Genomic DNA, 22,804 nt, shown 5'->3' on the forward strand with positions numbered 1-22,804 from the left:
CCGACAGAGAGTCATTGGCTCGAAATTGCTGGGTTTGAGAAAAATGGTCCGTTCCCCAATTGCATAGGTGCCTTGGATGGCAAGCATGTGGTCATCCAGGCACCACCAAATTCAGGCTCTGTCTTTTTTAACTACAGAGGTAGTTTTTCTATTGTTTTGATGGCCCTGGTGGATTCCAAATACTGTTTTACCATCATTGATGTCGGTGGTCACGGTTCCAGCAGTGATGGAGGCATTTTTGCACAAAGTGCCTTAGGCAAAGCCATGAGAAATGGCACACTGGCTATCCCTCCACCAAGACCACTTCCTGGTACCTCACAGCCAGTTCCCTGTGTTGTTATAGCTGATGAAGCCTTTCCCCTGTCAAAGAACATAATGCGCCCCTTCCCAGGTAGGGAGCTAGATGAAGCCAGGCGACTGTACAACTACAGGTTGTCAAGTGCTAGGAGAGTGGTAGAAAATACATTCGGCATCCTTTCAACTAAATGGGAAATGTACCAACGGCGGATCAGGTTGCAACCTCGGAATGTTGATAAAGTCATTAAGGCCACTTGTGTCCTTCACAATTACATAATCAAGACATCAAACCCAGCAACCCAGCATCGTCCAACCAATACTGCAACAGTTCCACATGCAGTGGTGAACCTACCCCAGTGTGGAAACCATCCATCAAGGGAAGCGTTTGAAATCAGGGAGGCCTACAAAGACTATTTTGTGTCCACTTCTGGAACAGTCAGCTGGCAACGTACATCTTGCTTTGGAGTAGCTCAGTAGAGTGACGTCACAACATATGTTTTATGCATGTATTTATGTTTGTTTTGTAGTTCATATACTGTTTGTTGATTAGAAATGTAATGGAACTTGGACTGTTGGAACTCATCATAATAAATACTTGTAGTTACATTAAGTAAGCTTTATTGGCATAATTAACAAAGAACATGTTACCAAAGCATTCTCATTAGAGACAGTTGTTCCATGCTACCGTTCCAGACAGTTGCCTGAGAAGAGGTGAACATAGTTTCCATTTCAGCTCTGTGTACCATCTCATGTATTCTGAATTTAAGTTTACACCTGATGTGCAATGGCATCTTTCGCATTCTGGTTGCCATTGACTTAAAAAACAAATCAAGGTCATCCTCCTCCTTTTTCCTACCCTCCAAGTAATCCACTATAGCTTTATCAAAAGCAGATTGTCCACTGCTGGATCTTTTTCTGGAGTATGGGGCAGGAGTGGACATTTCTGGCACTGCCCTTTCTTTCCCCTGTAGCATCTGTTCTGACACTCCCTCATCTGCCTCCTCACCTTCCTCTGGCAGGTTACCTGTTGTTCTATAAACATAATTGAGTTTTAGTCATTAGTGTAGCTAGGTTTAGCTTGGGCTAAAAGTTTAATCTGTAGACTACAAAATGTTGATCATAAACTCACTCTCTGTACTGGAGGTGTGGGATCATAAACTCCAGTATCCCAGCATACTTATATGGTTTTATGTTTTTTGCTGGGTCACCACTCTTGCTGATGTTTTTCTTCCTGCTGAGCTGATAGGCGTCTCTCACATTCATCCATTTTTTTTCTGCCATTTTCACCTAAGGTTACAAAATAATAAAGAAAACATGTAATGTCAAGGATAGCAAACTTCTAAAGCACTGTTTTTTGGGGGATTTTGAAAAAACCTAAATTGAACTACTTGAGGTAAGATAAGAATCAGATCCTTTTAATACGCATGTAACTTACTACATGACCATGGCTAGCTTGACAGATCCAGTCTATGAAGTCACATTGTGAGGTACCGTTAGTAGGCTAGCTTATATTAAGACTGTTTTTATGTTGTACTGTAGCCTCGTTCATACTGACATACTGAGAAGTAGGCCTGTTGTCTAACCATTTAACCTACTGCCATTTAGCATGAATGTTAACGTTAGCTAACATTATTCATGACTGTCATTCATCTCCGATAGACTATATCAATTATAATACATTTCGGAGCACTTACCAGAGATTCCGAAGCGGCTCCCAATGGTGTTCCAGATGTCCCTCTTCTTTAATGCGTCTTTATAAAGACTATTGTCGAATAATGGTGCGTTTTTCTTAACCTCCTCGATTAATTTCTCCACAAGATCTGCTGCATCTGCCATGTTGAAAGGCTAACTTTAACTCTCGTGAGCAGAGTAAACACAGCATGACGTTTGTATCTATGACGTCCTTTAAATTCTATAGGATTACGATTGGCTGTCAGTGTTTTTATCGTTGTCAAAATCGCTCTGAAAGTGATCCCCAACGATATCGTTCTTATTGTTATAGTTTATGTGTGAACGCCGTGATTCATATTAACGAGAACGATATTTATTTATAGTTATCATTCTTGGTGTGAATGGGCCTTTAAACATGTCACCCATCAGCTGGTGAAATTATTTATGGTCCAAGGGCTCAGTGCTGGGGCCACTTCTCTGATATTCACACCATCTCACTGGGTATAATTATCCACAAGCACTGCTTCTCATACCACTGCTATGGAGATGACACACAGCTCTATCTGTCATTCCTACCTGACGACCAATTGGTCGCATTAAATTCAAATTCCTAATGCTTGCCTACAAAGAAGTCACTGAATGGCACCCTTGAATGCCCGCATTTCAGGCATATGCGAGTCGCAACCTCTCGACCACTGCGCTCCTTTAATGAACGCCGCCTGGCTCTGCCTCCTGAGGACCCAACTACCCCCTTTCCCCAACAGCTGGTCATGCTTTGTCTAGCACTTAACACCTGACTATCCCTCTTCTCCCTCCATTGACTTCGCTTGAACTGTTATTCTATTCTACATATATGAGTATGACTTATTGCTGCACTAACAATATCTTAGTGCCACTGTACCTTTATTGTAACTTAATTTGCTTTGGATAAAAGTGTCGGCTAAATTACTAAATGTAAATGTAAATCCCTGACTAAGACGTCCGCTTGGACAATACCTTATATTGGCCAATGATGGAAAGAGTTCCTGGGTGCACAGCAACACCCAAAGTGATGTGTAGAAAGTGGGTCACAACAGAGAACTGCTTTTTGAAATTTCACACAGGGTGAAGAGCATGCAGTATGTGACATGACACAATACATGATATAAACTTAGGCCTGGATCAAATCTAACATGTAAATATGTTTGAAGTGATTTTAGCTTTTTTTCTGATTGATTAATGAACATTTGTGGGATTTTTGGATGTGTATTCTGTACCATTGTTGTACAATGTTGCCCTTAGGCAACAAAAGACTATACTGGACTAACTGGACTAACTTACTTAGGTCAAACAGAACTACCCAAGCCTTTTATTGGCCTGACTTTGCACTAGTATTTTATTGACTGTCTATGCACAATTTCAACCAAATTTTGCTGCTCTTATTTTTTCATTATTATATGTGCCCTCTTATTTACTTAATTACTTACTTTTTTGTTTACTTGAATGTTATGTTTGTCTGTGGACTTAAATTGGTAAAATATGTCTTGTCTTCACCGTGGGATAGTGAGAAACGTAATTCCGATCTCTTTGTATGTCTGGAACATGTGAAGAAATTGACAATAAAGCTGACTTTGACTTTGACTTGACTTTGATGAGTAAGGGATAATGTATAGAACGCCGGTCATTATCGGAAAATAAGTGCTGACAGGGCGAACAAGACCCCGATAAGGGACTTATTTTCTGATAATGACCAGTGTCTACATTATCCCGCTTATTACACGGCCACTTTGTCACGAATCATCCAGGACCTTCCAGATCCTAAGCCAGGTTTTCCTGTACCTATCTGGCTGGCGGCACTTTTAGGTGCTCCATTCCCAGGTGGTCAACTCCATGCCATGTTTTGCTGCTGACCTACTGCATCTCCTGTCTCCCTGCTCTGCTGCTCAGCACACCTGTGTCTGATTACTTAATCAGGCACAGTATTTAGGCTGGGCTCTTGGAATCCTTCAGTGAGGAGTTATCTTGCTATGTCATCTGGATGTTACTGCTGCTCTGCCTCTGTGGAAATACGTTTTGACCTTTTTGGACTGAACTTTGGACTGATCTCTGACCACGATTTTGGATTACTGTTTTTGGATTGTTTGCCCTGGACCTTGTGTGTTGTGCTCACTCATTGACTTTCCATTGTGCTCTGCCATTGCCTGCTGTTGCTTGAAGCGGTTCTTGTTTTTCACTGAACATTAAATTACAGTTTAACCCGTTACCATTTTTGCTTGTGTCCTACTTCGGGGTCCAACCAGTACCTCTGGCCTACTGGCCGTAACACACTTGCCAAAAATAAATAAATAAACATCACATGATATGACTCTTTACATTTAATTGTTACTGTTTCATCGTGGCTTTTGCTGAGAGACAAATTGTACACAATAGACGCTGAACTTGAATCAAACATTATTTAGAACACAGCTGATCAACCATCTGCTTTCACTTTTCAATGAAGTTCCAATGCAAGAAGTGACCGGACTACTTCCAGAGTGATATGAAAGATGTGAATACGAAGGACAAAACCCATTTTCCTTGACGGCGGTCTGTTATACTTATCAACGGTCTATTATCGAGAAATATCAGACCTTCACGGACATGCTCCCAAAGTGTAGCTCTGTAGCTGCCTGGCTGAGTTAGTTGTTGTCTGTAGCAAGTCGATCTAGGTCAGGGGTCTCAAACTCAAATGAGCTGGGGGCCACTTCTGCCAACGTCATCTGATTGGAGGGCCGGCTATTTCTGAAAATGCAATGGATTTTTTTCAAATACCACACAAAACTGCAAACGGAAAGTGTTTTTTGTCTCGTTTTAGACACCTGTGATAGCTAGGCTGGTCCTTACCGCCTGTGACTACGTTTCTCTTCATCATACAGTCTGGAACAAAGTAATAATAATCTGTCTCCGTAATGGGCGGATGCTTATTTCGAGGTTTAAAATCATTGGAGTTCCCTTAACCAATCAGCAACGTTTGGTAATGACGTATGCTGTGCGTCGGAGTTCAGGCTCTTACGCTTCCCACTTCCGGCTTCAGGCTTTGCTTCCCACTTCTGCTCTCAGTAGTAAACAGACCGCTGGCTAGTATGTAGGCTACCTGACCGTCAGGGCAGTCTCTTTGTAGTGGATATATCCCTAACTTGCTGTTTTTATCAGAGATTATATCAGCTCTTGTCACACGCCAGTTTTCCTCTTATCTCTTCTCGCCGCTTATCAGACGATTGTTGTTCTCACGCGAGCCGGTGACCGCCGGAACTCACGGAGCTTACTTCGTCCTACACGGGCTGTTCAGACTTCACTCTTGGATAAGTTGGATTGTACTGACGACCTACGTGTTATTTAAACTGGAGCTTGCTCAGTTAAACTAACAGTTGTTCGGCATAAAACAACGCAGCCTCACCTTGAGCCATGCTCGGTGACTGGCTAACGTTACTGTCCACAAGCACAGTAGCCTCGCCTGGAGCCCAGCTCGGTAACCGCTAGTCCCAGTCAAGCATAATCACAGCAGCCTCGCCTTGAGCCCCGCTCGGTAGGCTAGCTAGTAGCTAACATTCCATTCCTTAAGTAGGCCTATGCCGCATTGATTTTGTAAAGGTAATTTGAGAGTAGGGGAGAGAATAACGAGCAGCAAACATTTATTTGAAAACATGAAAAGTAGTGATGCATGTAGTACACTTGTGCGTTTAGGTTTAGTTATCACCATCTGATAAATCAAACTTTTCCCAAAGCCAGTTGGAAGGAGAGCTACAACGTCCTTGCCATTTATAAAATTGACAAGACAAGCCCCTTGCTCCTGCTTTAATTGCGTGATTCCCTCGAGAGTTGCGACAACTTTGCGGATAGCTTCTAGCGTCTCTTCCTCCGTCGCCATTGTTGCTGTGCTGTTGAACTACAAGCTTCACTGGAGTACAAGCAACTCGGCAGGCAAGTTCTGCGTCATCATTCAACTGTTCGCTGATTGGCGCGGCCGCATACTGTGGGTTGGGCCAGACTACGTGCGAGGCTGAAATCAAATTTTGGCCGGAAGTACGTAGGATGGTAACACCAGGCTACTGTGATAGCAACCTTAGCTTATAAATAAAATAATGATAAAATAAATATTAATACAAATTATAAAAACAAACAAAAAGCATAACTTATTTAAACCTGCATGGCAAACTTTAGGCGCCAGGGTTAAGAAAACAACACCATTGGATTTTGACATCAAGATTTCAAAAGGTGTGAAAGTGGTCAGAGATAAAGTCCTACTGTAAATATAAAAATATTTGAGTATAAACAAAAGTTTATGAAGGGGGTAAATTTACCTATCTAATTTGCCACTGGATAGCAAGCACCTCAAATGATGCACCTTTCAGACTATACTGGATGTTGAACATATTTGAGCAGGTTTACTTTCTTTTTTGTCAAAATGAATAAAGGCTTGCCCAAAATAAAAAATAAATAAAAAATTGTTCCCTCGCGATTCGCTACGCATTTCAAAACATCGCAACGTAAAATGCCACAAAAAAGCTGTTTATGAATAGGTCTTAGTGAGTTAGGAGTCCTCTCGACTTCAGCTGTCCCAGACTTAGGTGCTACTTTTAGGTCTAAAATGCTTCTTGAGTCCTAAAGTTAGGAGTGACACGCCCATTATTTTTAGGAGTTGCTCCTAAATTCGCCAGTTAGGAGCTACTTTTAGCCTTAAAATTCTTTGTGAATACGGCCCCTGAATAAAAAGGCCTAGCCTAAATGAATCAAGGCAAAACAAATAGCCTAGTAGCCTATGAAACATACGGATTTATGTAGTATCTTTGTAACATTATTAAATTATTCTGTTACTATGCCTACGTTTGCAAAAGAGAACATTTTAATTTGACTTACAATAATGTTACATTTAATTTACATGTTGACAATGATTAGCCTAGTTTTGTTGTTGGCGACGTTATTGCATGTTAGTTATGCCTACAATGCAAAATTGCTTCCTCACGATTGGAAGCTCATGTAGCTGCATAGGATTTCAAAACACGGCAAAATGCCGCAGGTTTGTGAATAGGTCTGTGAGTAAGGAGTCCTCTTGACTTCTTTTAAGCTGTCAGAGGTGGGAAGGTGTGATTTGTTGGGGGCAGGGACGGATTAACTGGGCACAAATGTCTGATGCCCCCCCTTCCCCCCAGCCAACGTGAATCGGGTGGTTAGTTAATAGGCCTATCGTGAAGATTTTTTCTCCCATCTAAGGCACGAGCGCATCTGTGAGGCCAAGCCTCACCAAGTAGTTTGTTTGTTTACAACTAACATTCCATTTAATTAAACTGCTTTATAGGCTATGCCGAAATAGTTTTCAACATTTTGAATATTAGTGTCGGGTGAATTGAAATGTTCTCAAAGTAGCCGTATGGCTGAAAGCTGCTTGGGATCCCCCCCGTCAAGCAATATAACCATACAAACGCGCTTCCTGCACTCATTGTTTCAAAAGGAGTAATTTTGGCTTTGTCAGAACTGAAGAGCTGTGGACGGCACGGCATGCCCAATGAAAATAAATTAACGCAACACAACACAGACCCAACACAGACGTCACTGACATGAACGAAACACAGAACCCGCTTCTCTCACGGCAGTCACTGACAGTAACCTAGAATAAATGCATGGGGAAAAACACTTCCCCATGACAAAAGACATCGTGAAAAACACTGAAAGTTAATATTTTGTCACTAGCAACATACATCTGTCCTTTGTCAAATGTATTATGTTCCAAGTAGCCTATGCGTAATTCTGCTTCATAAAGTTGAACAAATACATTTGCTTATTTCACAGAAAAATATAAATAGCCAGTTAGGGTCTACAGTGCAGAGTTGGTAAGTTATGGTAGGCCAACTTGCAGTGAACATACAAACAGGGAAATTCTTTCTCTTGTAGCTAAGTAGCCTCAGGTGTGCGTAGACATAAGGCCGAACATGCAAGCGCCAATGCGTGCACTCCACAACAATCTGCCGTTAAACTTAAATAGGTTAACATCACTCTAAGTTCGCCTTCAAGCAAAGGAAAACGATGATTTGAAGACATCTGTTTTAGTTGGAAGGGCAAGGGTTAGCAACAGGGCAACACAGAGACAGGCCCGATGGCAGGGCTGTTATGAGAGTATTAAAATATGGGATATTCTACGGAAAACATTAAAACGGCAAGACAGCGGGGAAAGTTAAAATACATTGATAAACACGGAAAAAGTTGGCATGCATTGTTTGGTCCCCATGCACAGGGATTATTTGTCATATTATTAATCACATATGATTATTTGTGAAATTGTGCAAACAGGCGCAACACATTTGAAAAGGAAGGACTGGTAGCATGCAAGCTCACGGGAAAGATTGATTTAAGAACGTTATCACAGTGTGTGGCTGTGGCACAATTGAACAATTTCTAGAGGGTCATGCAACTTGCAACTGAAGCACTCAAAATTCCTCCGGTGGCCCCTTCAATAAATAACGAACAGTCCCTAGATTGCTGCTGGGCTATATGTCTTGGTTCATGTCTGTTAACCACTCATTGCTGTCAAACGCATAGCCTATCTCGCGGTTGCATCCATTACAAACAAACATGCAATGTGAACCTCTGGGATTGGGGAGAGCACTAAATGCTCTACTGAATAAGCACGAAGTCAAACCTTTAAATGAAGAACACTCTTTAATAATAATAAAAAAATAAAATAAACCGCTAATGAAGTAAACTTGTGACCATCAAAAATCGTTTATCGCCTGTAACTCCGTGATAACCGGACGTAACAGGAAGGCATTTGGCTGAGCAACGGAGGTTAATATGCTCTATATTTTGTCCAAATGATGTCTGTCTATCATCGTTGCACTCGGAGAAAACCAGAATGTTTAATTTGTCCTCGCGTTTCTTCTCTGCTGCAAACGGATTCACTCGCAGTTAACCAAATATTTCTTTATTAGGGCAGGGCAGGCATATTTCTGGCTATTAAATTATTTCTAAACCAGTCTGCTAAAGTCTGTAGTGAAGTCTGTGTAGGGTTTTCCAGGCTCCATTTCTTTTTACGAGACACCCTTCTCACTTGAGCCATCTACCGGTTGTTTGGGTTGTTGCAGCGTCTCACTGGAAAAATACAAATTAAAGTCGCTGATGGATACCGCTGGCGGATCCCACGCGGACCGCGAGTGAAGCTGGCCAAGTCGAAGCACTGCCCACTGTATATGACAAATTAACAGGAAAACAGTAGGCCTAAGATGTAAACAAACAATAGTAAACTATTACTAGCCTATAACCACAAACCGTTATTATAGGCCTACAATAATGTAGCCTGGTCAAATCAGTTCCTATCGTGGGTGACTTTGTAGTTCTTCAGAGCCCTATTTTTACTACCCCTGCTGTCTGTACCACGTCCATTACGGACACTATCATCACGATTACCACTGCCACCTCCAGCTATGTTGGGCAGAGGGTCGAAATAAGCATGGTATGCTTAGTGGACACCGTCGTATACACGCAAAGACACACCTCCATTCACAGACGCACCGTGACTATCACTGTCAATAATCGATCATAATCTCCAAAAGGCAGATATTCTCCTTCAGAATCAGAATAGTTGAATAACATAGCCTACCCAAGACATCACATGTGAAAGTTTTTTCAACATTTGGTGACGGCATATTTCTGCTTCAATTTGTGCAAAATTATGGCCTGCATCGCTTCCGCGTCATTACAAACAAATGCACGTCTTCGTGTTTCTCGCGTGTAATACAACATGTCCTGAAAACTGTGTGCCGAATTTGGCCTTGAATCGAAGCTCTGGATGTCTAGCAACTAGTGGAGAGTAGCCTACAAATGGGATTTGTCACCGTCTTGGATCTATCGTCTATTTTAACCAGTGTTGTTGTTTGTTGCAATTAAAAAATACCCTACAGCGCCCGTACCATATACGGGTCCGAGTGCCCACGGGGACCCAGGTTCGAATCCGACCTGCGGTCATTTCCCGATCCCACCCCATCTCTCTCTCCCACTTGCTTCTTGTCACTCTCCACTGTCCTTTCCAAATAAATGCAAAAAAGCCCAAAAAATATACTTAAAAAAAAAAAAATACCCTCAAGGGCCGAATTACATATTATTTTGATATTAGGTCGCGGGCCGGAATTGGACTGGGTGCGTGCCGGAATTGGAGTTTGAGACCCCTGATCTAGGTAAAACCAATTGTTTTCATTTTTTTTCATACCGACAGTACTCGGTGACCTCAATAAACGGAGATCTATGTGAAAACTCACCGGATTTCTCCTTTAAGCAGTAAACACTATTCCAATAAATACTAACCCTCTCTTGCTCACCTGCTCATGAGAACCCTGTCAAGGGCCGTTGTGATGTCCCTCATGAGTTCATCTGTATTGTGGTACAACAGGGCATCACATGGCAGAGTTCGGGGTTTACGGCAGTGCCATGTTGTCCCCGTGCGGGCATCCTTGTACTCACAGCGCTCTCCCTTACCTGGCAGCACCACCCCTTCCCATTTCAAGTTGCACATTGCCTTTTCCTCCACTCGAGCACCCTGGGGGTTCTTGCCTACAAAGAAGCCAAGATAGTAGATGTAGCTGGAGTCCCGAATCCTCTTAAGGACCTGTACGCCCTCACTGGAGTGAATCAGACGGATTGCCACCAATGCCGTGCCCACCCATGGCAGGGTGAACCGGGCTGAGTAGGTACCATTCTGGTGGTCGAGTACGTCTCCAAACACACTAGCCTGCCATCCAGGGAGAAGAGGAAACATTTAACAAAGTTTAATTCAACAGACCTTTATTCATCTTGAGCTATTGAGCTAGTACAGTCAGACATGGGCAGTATTTTAATTATATGTATTTTAAATACATATTTAATTTCTTTAGTGTATTTTGTAATTTGTATTTTGCAGGATTGGAACAAGTCTAATGTAGTTTGTAACAAAATACTTTGAGGGATTGTATTTAGAGTATTTAAAATATGTCATCACTCAGTTAAATATACTACCTATAACCATGACAATAAGCTATCCTGATCATAGTCCGGAAGCCAAAGGCCACAATCTTGGCAAGCCTGGTTTTGTCGGTTAACGTTTTTTTTCTTCTTAGCTGTTTCTTGTTGCCTAGGGCAGTGGTTTTCAAAGTGGGTGCCAGGGGGGCCTCAGCAAGTTGGATGGAAAAATAAAAGCAACAAATAAATACATTTGAAAAATACAATGCCATTATATTAATTTGTCGCATATCTGAACATTATATTTTGCATGATAATAATTGGGAATAATAGTAGAGTGATAGCTCTCATATAGCAGAAAGCCCCAAATGCAATTTTTACACACGGTATGCTCCATCGCGAAGTGCTTGTGGCTAAAATAATCATTAGTACTTAATGTATTTTTACATTTGCCGTAGTATTGTTGATGGTTTAGTAACACATCAAGGGGGTCCTTGGCCAGAACCTAGTGGTATTTGGGGGCCTTGTCGTGGAAAAGTTTGGGAACCCCTGGCCTAGGGGTTACTCCATAAGAATAGGGTGGGTGCCCGATAATATCCCTTGGGCAAGTCCCTATATTCAGCTCTAAAGTTAACCTAAGTAGCGATTTGTCCATAAAAATACTAATTTCATTACCCTTTTGGAAGGACAGCAAAACATGTAAACCCATTTTTCCTATTTCTTGCAGTAATATGCCACATTGTGACCAACTTAAAAGATCCAACTTTTCTCTTTTACAATCCCCTCTGGACATGTCTTGAAGTTGGAAAAAATAAAAAGAAAAGTCAACTGAGGGAGCCAAAATGGTCATCATGGGTTGTTAACCCAATTTTTTATTGTTTGTGCCGCCAATTTTATGTCACCCTGTAGACAACTTAAAACAGAAAAGACAGATATAATGCTTTTATCATCCCCTTAGAACATTGAAAGTTGCAAAAAATAAAAAGTAACTAACTTCAGGAGCTTGAATTGTCAGGTGTGTCAAGTGCTACAAGACTACATTTTGAAAATGATACAGGTAAAATACTGAGAGAGAACATTAGGACATGGACCCCATATGATGACCTTTGACCCCATGACCCTGCGTACCTAATAGCTTATGTTCATTCTCACTACAGGACAATATTAAAATCACTTAATGGATTTGACATGAGGATTTATGTAAGGGATTACATCCACCGAGGTATGCAGAAACTAGATGTACCGCAGAGTGGTACAAAATATGACCGCTGCCCAGTCCAGCACATTTTTCCCAAAAAAATGAATCACGCTGAAATGCATATATGATTCTAATTGTCTCAAATTGCATTATGCACACTCAATTCTCACTGGTATCTGCTAGACAACAAGTACCAAAACATGATTAGTTCATAGATTTCACATGTAAAATTAATTTTATACAACCCCACCCCCATCTTGCCATGTTCATAAATCTGAGAAAATCTTGAATTGTGTGCATGTGTGCGGGTACATGTTTATGTTTATGTGTGTGTGTGTGTGCTTGTGTGTGTGCCTGCGTATGTGCCTGTGTTTGTGCATGTGCATGCATGCGTACATATGTCTACTGTGTGAGTATGTGTCATACGTATGATTACTGGATGACCCCTGAAGGCAAACATACGCATAAAATTGGTCATCCTAGGCCCTACGGTTCTCAAGATATTCACAGAAAACTCTGTTGGTGTACAGTCACTAAATGTACACATACAATAAAATAATTTAAGGTCCCACATGAACGAAAGTTCACGAAACTTGACATGCATTTGGAGGGTGTCATAATGATCCTACACTTTCAATTTCGTGCAGTTTTGACCATGTCAGCCAGAGATATTGTGATGAAAACACCTAATGTTTTGCTTTTTAATTTTTAACTAGGTGGCGCTATACATGAAATACGTGGTAATGGGATGGTTTGACATCATGGCGGTATTATATATAACTGGAGAGAGTGACTAACTCCCGCCCTCCATACAAATGAATGGAGGAGGCTAGGCTAGTAAATCCGGCGAATTCATAGTCAACGCCATCTTGAACACTGGGGTTCGGATCCAGCGCCAGTCGGCTCTGACCATGCGCCAAATTACAAAGCTGGAAATGACGTATGGACCAACGTCGATTTTTATTGGATATTCTGTAAAAAGAGAGTCGTCCTCCAGTAAGAGGGTGGCAATAATGCACATACATTGCTTGCCACGTAACAAGAAGAAGAATAAGTTGCTCGGGAACGCGCATGGAGTTCTGAGTGGAGCGTGAACCTGAAGCGCAACTTAATTTAATTGGATAACAACGGCTCTAACGAAGTCTGCCCGCCGTCCTGCTGCTGCAAACGCATTTGAACATGACGTGAAATATCCGTAGTCAAACTATAAATAAACTATTCGGTTCTTAGTGCCATGTGTAGCGCATTTTTACAGTCTATGATTAGTTTGTTTTTTATTTTATTGTTTGCCATCTCATAGCGGGGGCTCTAAACGTATTCTAGCGTTGGCCCATGACCAAATCAAGCCAGTAGCCACAATAATGACTGGAGCCAGAGCCCTCAATAGCCACCCTGTTTCGAAAATGGAAGATAACGCACAGAACGGCCAGCCTGAGCGGACAATTGCGTCCCCAACTCATTTAAAATGTGGTGTCTGGAAATACTTTGGGTTGTACACCACAGATGGTAAAGTAACCATTAAAGAGAACGTAGTCTGCGGACTCTGCAAAAAACAGTTTACTTAGGCATCCACGACATCCAATCTTCGCGCTCACCTGTGGAGTTACCATCCAAATGAGGCAGCGGAGTCAGAGGCACAGTAGACGGCCAGAGCATCGCTAGGTGTCCAACTTCGTATGATTGCATACTTTCCGTAAATTATGTCCAGGGTCTGCTATTACTGCAAAGCATAGGTATTTATTTGGGGCAGGCTTATTCGAGGCAGACCTTTATTTCTTACATTGTGGGTTTTATTGTGAGACATGCGATTTGTTTGGAGCAGCATACCAGGCTATCAAAAGCAGACGATTTTCGGTTTTGGTATGGGATTTAATTTACTTTTGGACTTTTATTAGATAGTTAAATGTTGAGACTGATGGGCACTTAAATCTAGGGGGTATTTGATGATCAAGTTTTGTGTAGTTGAAAAAGTGTTGGAATTTCCAGCTGTTTTGCGAGACAAGGCAGTCCCTTTCACTCATTCATTGAACATGTGCTGTGCTCTAATGGAAACCTTATTGCGTAGCCAGGTAGCCTAAATTGAGTTATTTTTTAATTATGCATGGTTACAATTTTCTTTATTTGTCATATGATGCATAAATAACCATAATATACACGTCTTCTCATAGGCTCCTCAAGAAATACGCACTGAATAACGTTTGGCTGTAGCTGCCGGATAGGTACCCGCCCACCAACATGTACGCGCATGAGAGCTCATGCCCAACACACTTTCGTGCACGGAGCTGGTTCCAAATGCTCCATGCGGCGCCATACTTGAAAATGGCGTATGCTAACATGCCAAAGCTAATCTGCACGCTCTTGACCCCCTGTGAGCTACGTACAGACGCATGTGATAGACATTTGTAGCGCCCAATAAACGGCTCTTGCCATTCGTAAACCACGTTTCAAATACGAGAAAATGAATGTGTAGTTCCCAGACCCCATCCCAATGAGATGAGGTTTGCCGTTAGCCAGGCTACTAGTTTGGCTAACTCGCTTTCTGATGATCTGTGCGGCTCAAAGGTAAGCTCCTACATCCTGATTATGGAGGTAAATCTGTGTCAAAAGTCTTGTGCACTTGTACATAGAATTTGTGTACTTGTACACAAAAGTCACAAATGTGTATCATGAAATCTGAAGCTGCAGAATTTTTTTTTCTGCCCTGTAAATACAACATAGAGGTTACAAGTTCATAAATTCCTTATTACAGGTACACAAATCCCATGCTACACTTCTCAAATGAAAACTTTCCTACACTCCAGGTTTTGCTACTGTCACAGCAGTAAATCAGTATCAAAAGTCCTGCGTACTTGTGGAAATAATTTGTGTACCTGTACACAAAAGTCACAACTGTGTGTCATGAATTTTAAAGTTGTAGAATTATTTTTTCTACCACGTAAATACAACATAGAGGTTACAAGTTCACAAATTCCTTATTACAGGTACACAAATCCTATGTTACACCTCTCAAATGAAAGTTTCCTACGCTCAAGGTTTTGCTACTATCACAGCAGTAAATCAGTAGCAAAAGTCCTGCGTACTTGTGCAAATAATTTGTATACTTGTACATAAAAGTCACAAATGTGCAGTGTTGGGAACGTTACTTTAAAAAAGTAATTAGTTATAGTTACTCACTACTTGTTCCAAAAAGTATCTGAGTTAGTAACTGAATTACTCTATGATAAGAGTAACTCGTTACCAGGGAAAGTAACTATTTGCGTAACCACTGTGTTTGTAATCAGTTAAACAGTATGACTCCGGCTAGCCAACTATATGATAAGACACATGAAAGGGGCTTCAAACATCACACACAGTGACATGCCCGGGCCCAACACCTCCTCCAGGCATAGACCCATTTGGTCACACACACACACACACACACACACACACAACCCCATGATTCTAGTTATAAAAATTACAGTACATGGGATTTGGCTGACACCTTTTTAACCAAAAGCCTAGCTTAAATGGTAACCAATTTAAACTTTTTTTTAAATTATTTTTAATCCATATCTCTCAACATCTCTAGGACTTATCAAAAAATAAAAGTAAACTTCATACTACTGCCATTAATATAGTTGCTAGGAGTGGGGGTCGAACCCACGAGGACACAAACATCCATTTGATCTTAAGTCCAACGCCTTAACCACTCGGCCATCCTAGCAGCACACTTTGTATTTACACCCATTTACCACTAAACATATACAACTCTTACAAAGTTTATCTGATCCCCCATTATCCACAAAACACACATGTGGGTTTGGGGGCCAATATGGCCGCCCAGGGGTTTGACATCAGTCACATGACTGTCACATGACACTACATCCAATATGGATGCCAAGGGGGGGCGTGGCATTGTTTGACAACAGACACATGACTGTCACATGACTTTACATCCGATATGGCTGCCCAGGGGTTTGACACCTGTCACATGACTCACAAAACAATAACAAACAACACGTGGTGACAACCACATGGCTAATTTGCATAAAAAGGGGGCGTGGTTATGATGTGTTTATGACGTTTCAGGGGGGCGGGGTTTATTTTTGACAGTTTGTTCATGATAATAACTACTGATGCCGTTGTAAAATCCAACACAAACATACACCTTGACCGCATTGCGTTCTATATACTGCGCTACCACAACTTGATACAAAAGTTAAAGTAGCTGCGTCTCAATGTTGTTTGGCAACCATTCAGAAAAAGGAAATATATTTCTGACGGAAGAATGATTATCTAGGAATAACTCGTTATATTTCTAGTTGCTGTGCCTTTACTTTATGAAACTTTGCCAGGTATTTATACAGTTTTAGAAAAGCAATAAGCCACTCGAGTCCGTAGGTTACACTGATTCTACAACAGCTAAGGGGTTTCTAGGTACTCCGCTAGCGCGTCGTGCCTAACAACGCCCCTTAACTGTTGTAGAATCAGTGTAACCTAAGGCCTCTCAGGGCTTATTGCTTAAATAACTGCCAAAACTGACTGCAACAGTCTTGTTGAGTTGTTGCCTAGACTATGACAAGATGATGAACATGACTGTTAGGAACACCATAAAGCATATTTCACTAAATAAGAATTAGGCCTAAGTGAAAACTTAAAAATGTAGGCCTATTTATGTGTTTTAACACATTTATAACAAATAAATACTAATCATTATACCATAATATTAGACTATTATTTATTATTATTTAAATATGTTTTTCATCTTTTTATCCTACACATCAAATGAATCAATATTGACACACTCTCTTGCTTCCTACATAGGCCTAACCTAGGCCTATTCTCTCTGATATTATGGTTTGCCCATCTTGAGCAATCAACTGTCAAAGATTCTTTAGAACACCATCTTTGCAACCTGACATTCTAATCATAGATACAGGCAGTCTTGCATGCATTCTAATCATAGAAACAGGCATGACCGGACGATTGCTGATTTAAAAATCTAACTGACAGTTACAGTTAGGATTTCTTAAGTTAAGATAAGATAGGACACAGCCATGAGTTTAGGAACTGCTTCTGTAATAGGAAGATAGGAAATCCTATCTTTGAAACTTAAGTTAAGATAGGACAAGCAGTTAGGATATTTTTCTGTAATGAGGCCCCAGCATGTCATTCCTTGATCTTAGCATTTAGGCTATGTTTCAAAGCCATCAATAATCTAACAAAAAGCAAGCACTGCAAAACATGTAGGCTACTGCATACACTTAATTTAAGTTAGTGTGTGTCTGAGGTGATTTAATTGAAAAATGCATAGCCTAGACATAACTCAAGCGTGGCAATAGCCTACAACTTCACGTTGATGGTCGGTCAGAAGGCAGCTTGCCGTAACTTCGCACCGTAACTTCATTCGAGTGTTCAGTAGCAGCGTGTAAGGAAGGCATAAAGCGGTATCTGACCCAAGCGGCAACATTCTAATCTGAACAATGAAGCCTACCCGGAAGTTCGAAAAACTGCAATACATCGAAAATCCGCTAGGCGAGCAAATGTCCATAGACTCCCATGTTAAAATGTCCGTTTTCACAGCGTAAATACATGTTTTTAAAGCCTGGTCCCATGGACTTTTATTGTACTTTTCGGTAGTTTCCCAGTGCCTGACAACTGTGAGGGGGGTGAATTTTTTTCTAACTCACTAGTTTAGATCACATTTAGATATAAAATATATGAATAATTAAGGGCGTGGTCGGTTTGATTGACGGCTGACGTCGAGGCATACAGCAGCAGACGTTGCCAGCTGAGTGGAAAGTGGAAACCCTGAAACTTTGACGTCTCAGCCATGATTATACACAAAGTTACCACATCCTTTCTGAACATCTTTATTCAAAAAGCTGACATAAAATGGTTTTATGTCATACCCCCCATAACGGCTTCAAAAAGTATCTGAGTTAGTAACTGAATTACTCTATGATAAGAGTAACTCGTTACCAGGGAAAGTAACTATTTGCGTAACCACTGTGTTTGTAATCAGTTAAACAGTATGACTCCGGCTAGCCAACTATATGATAAGACACATGAAAGGGGCTTCAAACATCACACACAGTGACATGCCCGGGCCCAACACCTCCTCCAGGCATAGACCCATTTGGTCACACACACACACACACACACACACACAACCCCATGATTCTAGTTATAAAAATTACAGTACATGGGATTTGGCTGACACCTTTTTAACCAAAGCGCCTAGCGAAATGGTAACCAATTTAAACTTTTTTTTTTTTAAATTATTTTTTAATCCATATCTCTCAACATCTCTAGGACTTATCAAAAAATAAAAGTAAACTTCATACTACTGCCATTAATATAGTTGCTAGGAGTGGGGTCGAACCCACGAGGACACAAACATCCATTTGATCTTAAGTCCAACGCCTTAACCACTCGCCATCCTAGCAGCACACTTTGTATTTACACCCATTTACCACTAAACATATACAACTCTTACAAAGTTTATCTGATCCCCATTATCCACAAAACACACATGTGGGTTTGGGGGCCAATATAACCAGGGTTTGACATCAGTCACATGACTGTCACATGACACTACATCCAATATGGATGCCAAGGGGGGGGCGTGGCATTGTTTGACAACAGACACATGACTGTCACATGACTTTACATCCGATATGGCTGCCCAGGGGTTTGACACCTGTCACATGACTCACAAAACAATAACAAACAACACGTGGTGACAACCACATGGCTAATTTGCATAAAAGGGGGCGTGGTTATGATGTGTTTTATGACGTTTCAGGGGGCGGGTTTATTTTTGACAGTTTGTTCATGATAATAACTACTGATGCCGTTGTAAAATCCAACACAAACATACACCTTGACCGCATTGCGTTCTATATACTGCGCTACCACAACTTGATACAAAAGTTAAAGTAGCTGCGTCTCAATGTTGTTTGGCAACCATTCAGAAAAAGGAAATATATTTCTGACGGAAGAATGATTATCTAGGAATAACTCGTTATATTTCTAGTTGCTGTGCCTTTACTTTATGAAACTTTGCCAGGTATTTATACAGTTTTAGAAAAGCAATAAGCCACTTTCGAGTTCAGGTTACACTGATTCTACAACAGCTAAGGGGTTTCTAGGTACTCAGCTAAGCGTCGTGCCTAACAAGCCCCTTAACTGTTGTAGAATCAGTGTAACCTAAGGCCTCTCAGGCTTATTGCTTAAATAACTGCCAAAACTGACTGCAACAGTCTTGTTGAGTTGTTGCCTAGACTATGACAAGATGATGAACATGACTGTTAGGAACACCATAAAGCATATTTCACTAAATAAGAATTAGGCCTAAGTGAAAACTTAAAAATGTAGGCCTATTTATGTGTTTTAACACATTTATAACAAATAAATACTAATCATTATACCATAATATTAGACTATTATTTATTATTATTTAAATATGTTTTTCATCTTTTTATCCTACACATCAAATGAATCAATATTGACACACTCTCTTGCTTCCTACATAGGCCTAACCTAGGCCTATTCTCTCTGATATTATGGTTTGCCCATCTTGAGCAATCAACTGTCAAAGATTCTTTAGAACACCATCTTTGCAACCTGACATTCTAATCATAGATACAGGCAGTCTTGCATGCATTCTAATCATAGAAACAGGCATGACCGGACGATTGCTGATTTAAAAATCTAACTGACAGTTACAGTTAGGATTTCTTAAGTTAAGATAAGATAGGACACAGCCATGAGTTTAGGAACTGCTTCTGTAATAGGAAGATAGGAAATCCTATCTTTGAAACTTAAGTTAAGATAGGACAAGCAGTTAGGATATTTTTCTGTAATGAGGCCCCAGCATGTCATTCCTTGATCTTAGCATTTAGGCTATGTTTCAAAGCCATCAATAATCTAACAAAAAGCAAGCACTGCAAAACATGTAGGCTACTGCATACACTTAATTTAAGTTAGTGTGTGTCTGAGGTGATTTAATTGAAAAATGCATAGCCTAGACATAACTCAAGCGTGGCAATAGCCTACAACTTCACGCGTTGATGGTCGGTCAGAAGGCAGCTTGCCGTAACTTCGCACCGTAACTTCATTCGAGTGTTCAGTAGCAGCGTGTAAGGAAGGCATAAAGCGGTATCTGACCCAAGCGGCAACATTCTAATCTGAACAATGAAGCCTACCCGAAGTTGAAAAACTGCAATACATCGTAAAATCCGCTAGGCGAGCAAATGTCCATAGACTCCCATGTTAAAATGTCCGTTTTCACAGCCGTAAATACATGTTTTAAAGCCTGGTCCCATGGACTTTATTGTACTTTTCGGTAGTTTCCCAGTGCCTGACAACTGTGAGGGGGTGAATTTTTTCTAACTCACTAGTTTAGATCACATTTAGATATAAAATATATGAATAATTAAGGGCGTGGTCGGTTTGATTGACGGCTGACGTCGAGGCATACAGCAGCAGACGTTGCCAGCTGAGTGGAAAGTGGAAACCCTGAAACTTTGACGTCTCAGCCATGATTATACACAAAGTTACCACATCCTTTCTGAACATCTTTATTCAAAAAGCTGACATAAAATGGTTTGCTAAGCTATTAATTGAAGCCTACTAACCGACACTTTAAGAAGACTTCGTTCCAGTTTTTTCAGGTAAGTGACACTACTATTTCACGTAGCACTAGATGTTAGCATTATTTAGCATCGAGTGGGCACTAACGTTTGGCTACGTTAGCGTCAAATCGCCTCAAATAAGTTAATGTCGAAAATGATGACCGAATGGCAGAAGCACACACGTAACGTTAGTTAAAACCATTGTGCTCCCGTTATGAGTTAGCTTAACGTTGGTCATACTAGCCAGGTGTGAGTCAATGAACAGACAGCTCTAAAGTTAACGTTAGTTCACAAACATACTGGGGCAACAAAGCATGTTCTCGTCAAAAAACCTTTTGTAACGCTCTGTGGGAATGCGTTGCGTATAAATGCGTTGCGTATAAATAAATTATACAGTCTTTGGGTTGTCACGTTTAAGATAAAAATTTTTTTTTTAAAAGCATTAAAAGGCTTGTTGTCGGCTAGCTGAGGCAAAATTGTGAACCGCTATGAACCATTGACCGTATACTTTGAACATGGAGCTGTGATAACAAGCGATAGTTATAACTGACGTTTGAAACTCTTATTGATGCCATTTATTTGTTAAACACAAATTTGAACGAACACTTCTTGTCTATGCAAAGTTTCCCTGTAGGTAATCCAGACAGGCTGGGTGCTGGAGAGGGCTTTGGACTCCTAACTTTAATTCTCGTCTGTGCAGTCGACACTCAGAAGCATCACTTCAGCACTGATTCCATGGTACTTTGACATTTTTCATACATTTAATTGGAGCAACCTACTGGTTGTATATTCCAGACATCGTTACCATATACTGAACAAACATGAATGCATTTCAGACATTTAGAGTGGCCTTTTATTTTGAGCAGTCCAGGGCACATCTGCAATAACTATCAAAATAATTTATCATTAGCATCTTTTGATAAGTCACACACGGAAAGTAGTTGTATTATGCCTTCAAATTAGCAGGTTTTGGTTGGATACAGATTGCATAATTAAACAATATGGCACCAGTGGCTGGCTACTGTTTGACTGGACCTTGGCCTAACTGTTAATAACTACCTCAATAGGGTGTAGATATGAGCTTACACTGTTTCACTGAAAACACAAAAATACAAGAAATATTTATTCTACATTACTTTAAATACACCACATTTGTTTTTGCTTATTGCCCGCATAAACAGGGCATGTGCAATAGTTGAATACGCGTGTCCTGTCCCCATTCAGCTAAGTGTTCTGTGAGTTTGTTGTTCATTATAAATATTGGGAGTGAGTCTGCAAATCTTACTTCGTTGTTGTCATATATTGCCTCCACAGTCTATGATTGCCACATAAAAAATATATTTTTTAGCTTAATTTGTGAGCACTTGTTCATAGTTTACAGTAAGTTCAAGGATGTGACATATACCAATATTTCTGTTTTCAGATCTGGAACATTTTGAAATCCTACCAGATGGGGCAGAAGTCATTGAGCAGTGGCAGCTTCTGATTTCAAGGACTTTGTTCACCTTTATTTACAGCATTTGCATCTGTGTCTTTAAAGTGATCTAATATGTATTGACTATGTACTAGCTTAGTACATATTAGTTTTTGTTATTTTTGTTTCACAAATTCAGTGGTTACCTGTAATGCTCAAGATATACAAGTAAAAAATCACCTTTACTTCTGCATCTGGGTCTTCAATTCAACCTACTGACTGAAGCTGACGGATTTGTATAAATGTTTTTGAAAGCACAGGCAAATTGGTTTGGCATGAGTTTTAATGTAATTTACAGTTCAGAAAAGTTCCATAAACATTTCCAAGTGCAAGTTCAGTGTCATCAACAGTAAGTTTGCTTTCTGATATTTACAGAACAGAAATGGGTTTGGCATAAGTAAAGGGTAGGTGTAACAGTCCATCAATAGACATAAAGTGAAATGTACTGTATAGTCTCAATGGGTTCAGTATCACCACACCCCAGCCAAACCACTTCACCTGGACCCCTAGTCCCAGGTTAGAGCCCATGGACCTCCTTGCCGCCTCCTCCCCATGGCGAACTGCCAAAATAGAAAGGTAAACTTTTCATTAGTACCTATATATCTT

The 22,804-nt window shown here is 40.6% G+C and overlaps 1 protein-coding gene, 1 long non-coding RNA gene and 1 other non-coding gene across 5 annotated transcripts in view; 1 reads left to right on the top strand and 2 right to left on the bottom strand.

Moving 5' to 3' along the window:
- The window catches only part of LOC125303828 (NXPE family member 3-like), a 108,407-nt gene that overhangs the window by 46,486 nt on the left and 39,117 nt on the right, over positions 1–22,804 (bottom strand). For all 3 annotated transcript variants that reach the window (XR_007195120.1, XM_048257764.1, XM_048257778.1), the window contains one exon: positions 10,293–10,702. Coding sequence is in view for 2 of the 3 variants with exons in the window: in XM_048257764.1 (XP_048113721.1) it covers positions 10,293–10,702 (410 nt within the window). In the remaining variant the exon portion in view is untranslated. The remainder of the gene's footprint in view (positions 1–10,292; positions 10,703–22,804) is intronic.
- Positions 15,725–15,809, bottom strand: trnal-uaa. The gene has a single exon. It is a non-coding gene; the product is annotated as a tRNA-Leu (tRNA).
- LOC125303842 lies at positions 20,554–22,331 on the top strand. Its single transcript, XR_007195121.1, has 3 exons — positions 20,554–20,763; positions 21,348–21,462; positions 22,148–22,331. It is a non-coding gene; the product is annotated as an uncharacterized LOC125303842 (long non-coding RNA).

This window comes from Alosa alosa, chromosome 1, assembly GCF_017589495.1.
Source record: "Alosa alosa isolate M-15738 ecotype Scorff River chromosome 1, AALO_Geno_1.1, whole genome shotgun sequence".
NCBI lineage: Eukaryota > Metazoa > Chordata > Actinopteri > Clupeiformes > Clupeidae > Alosa > Alosa alosa.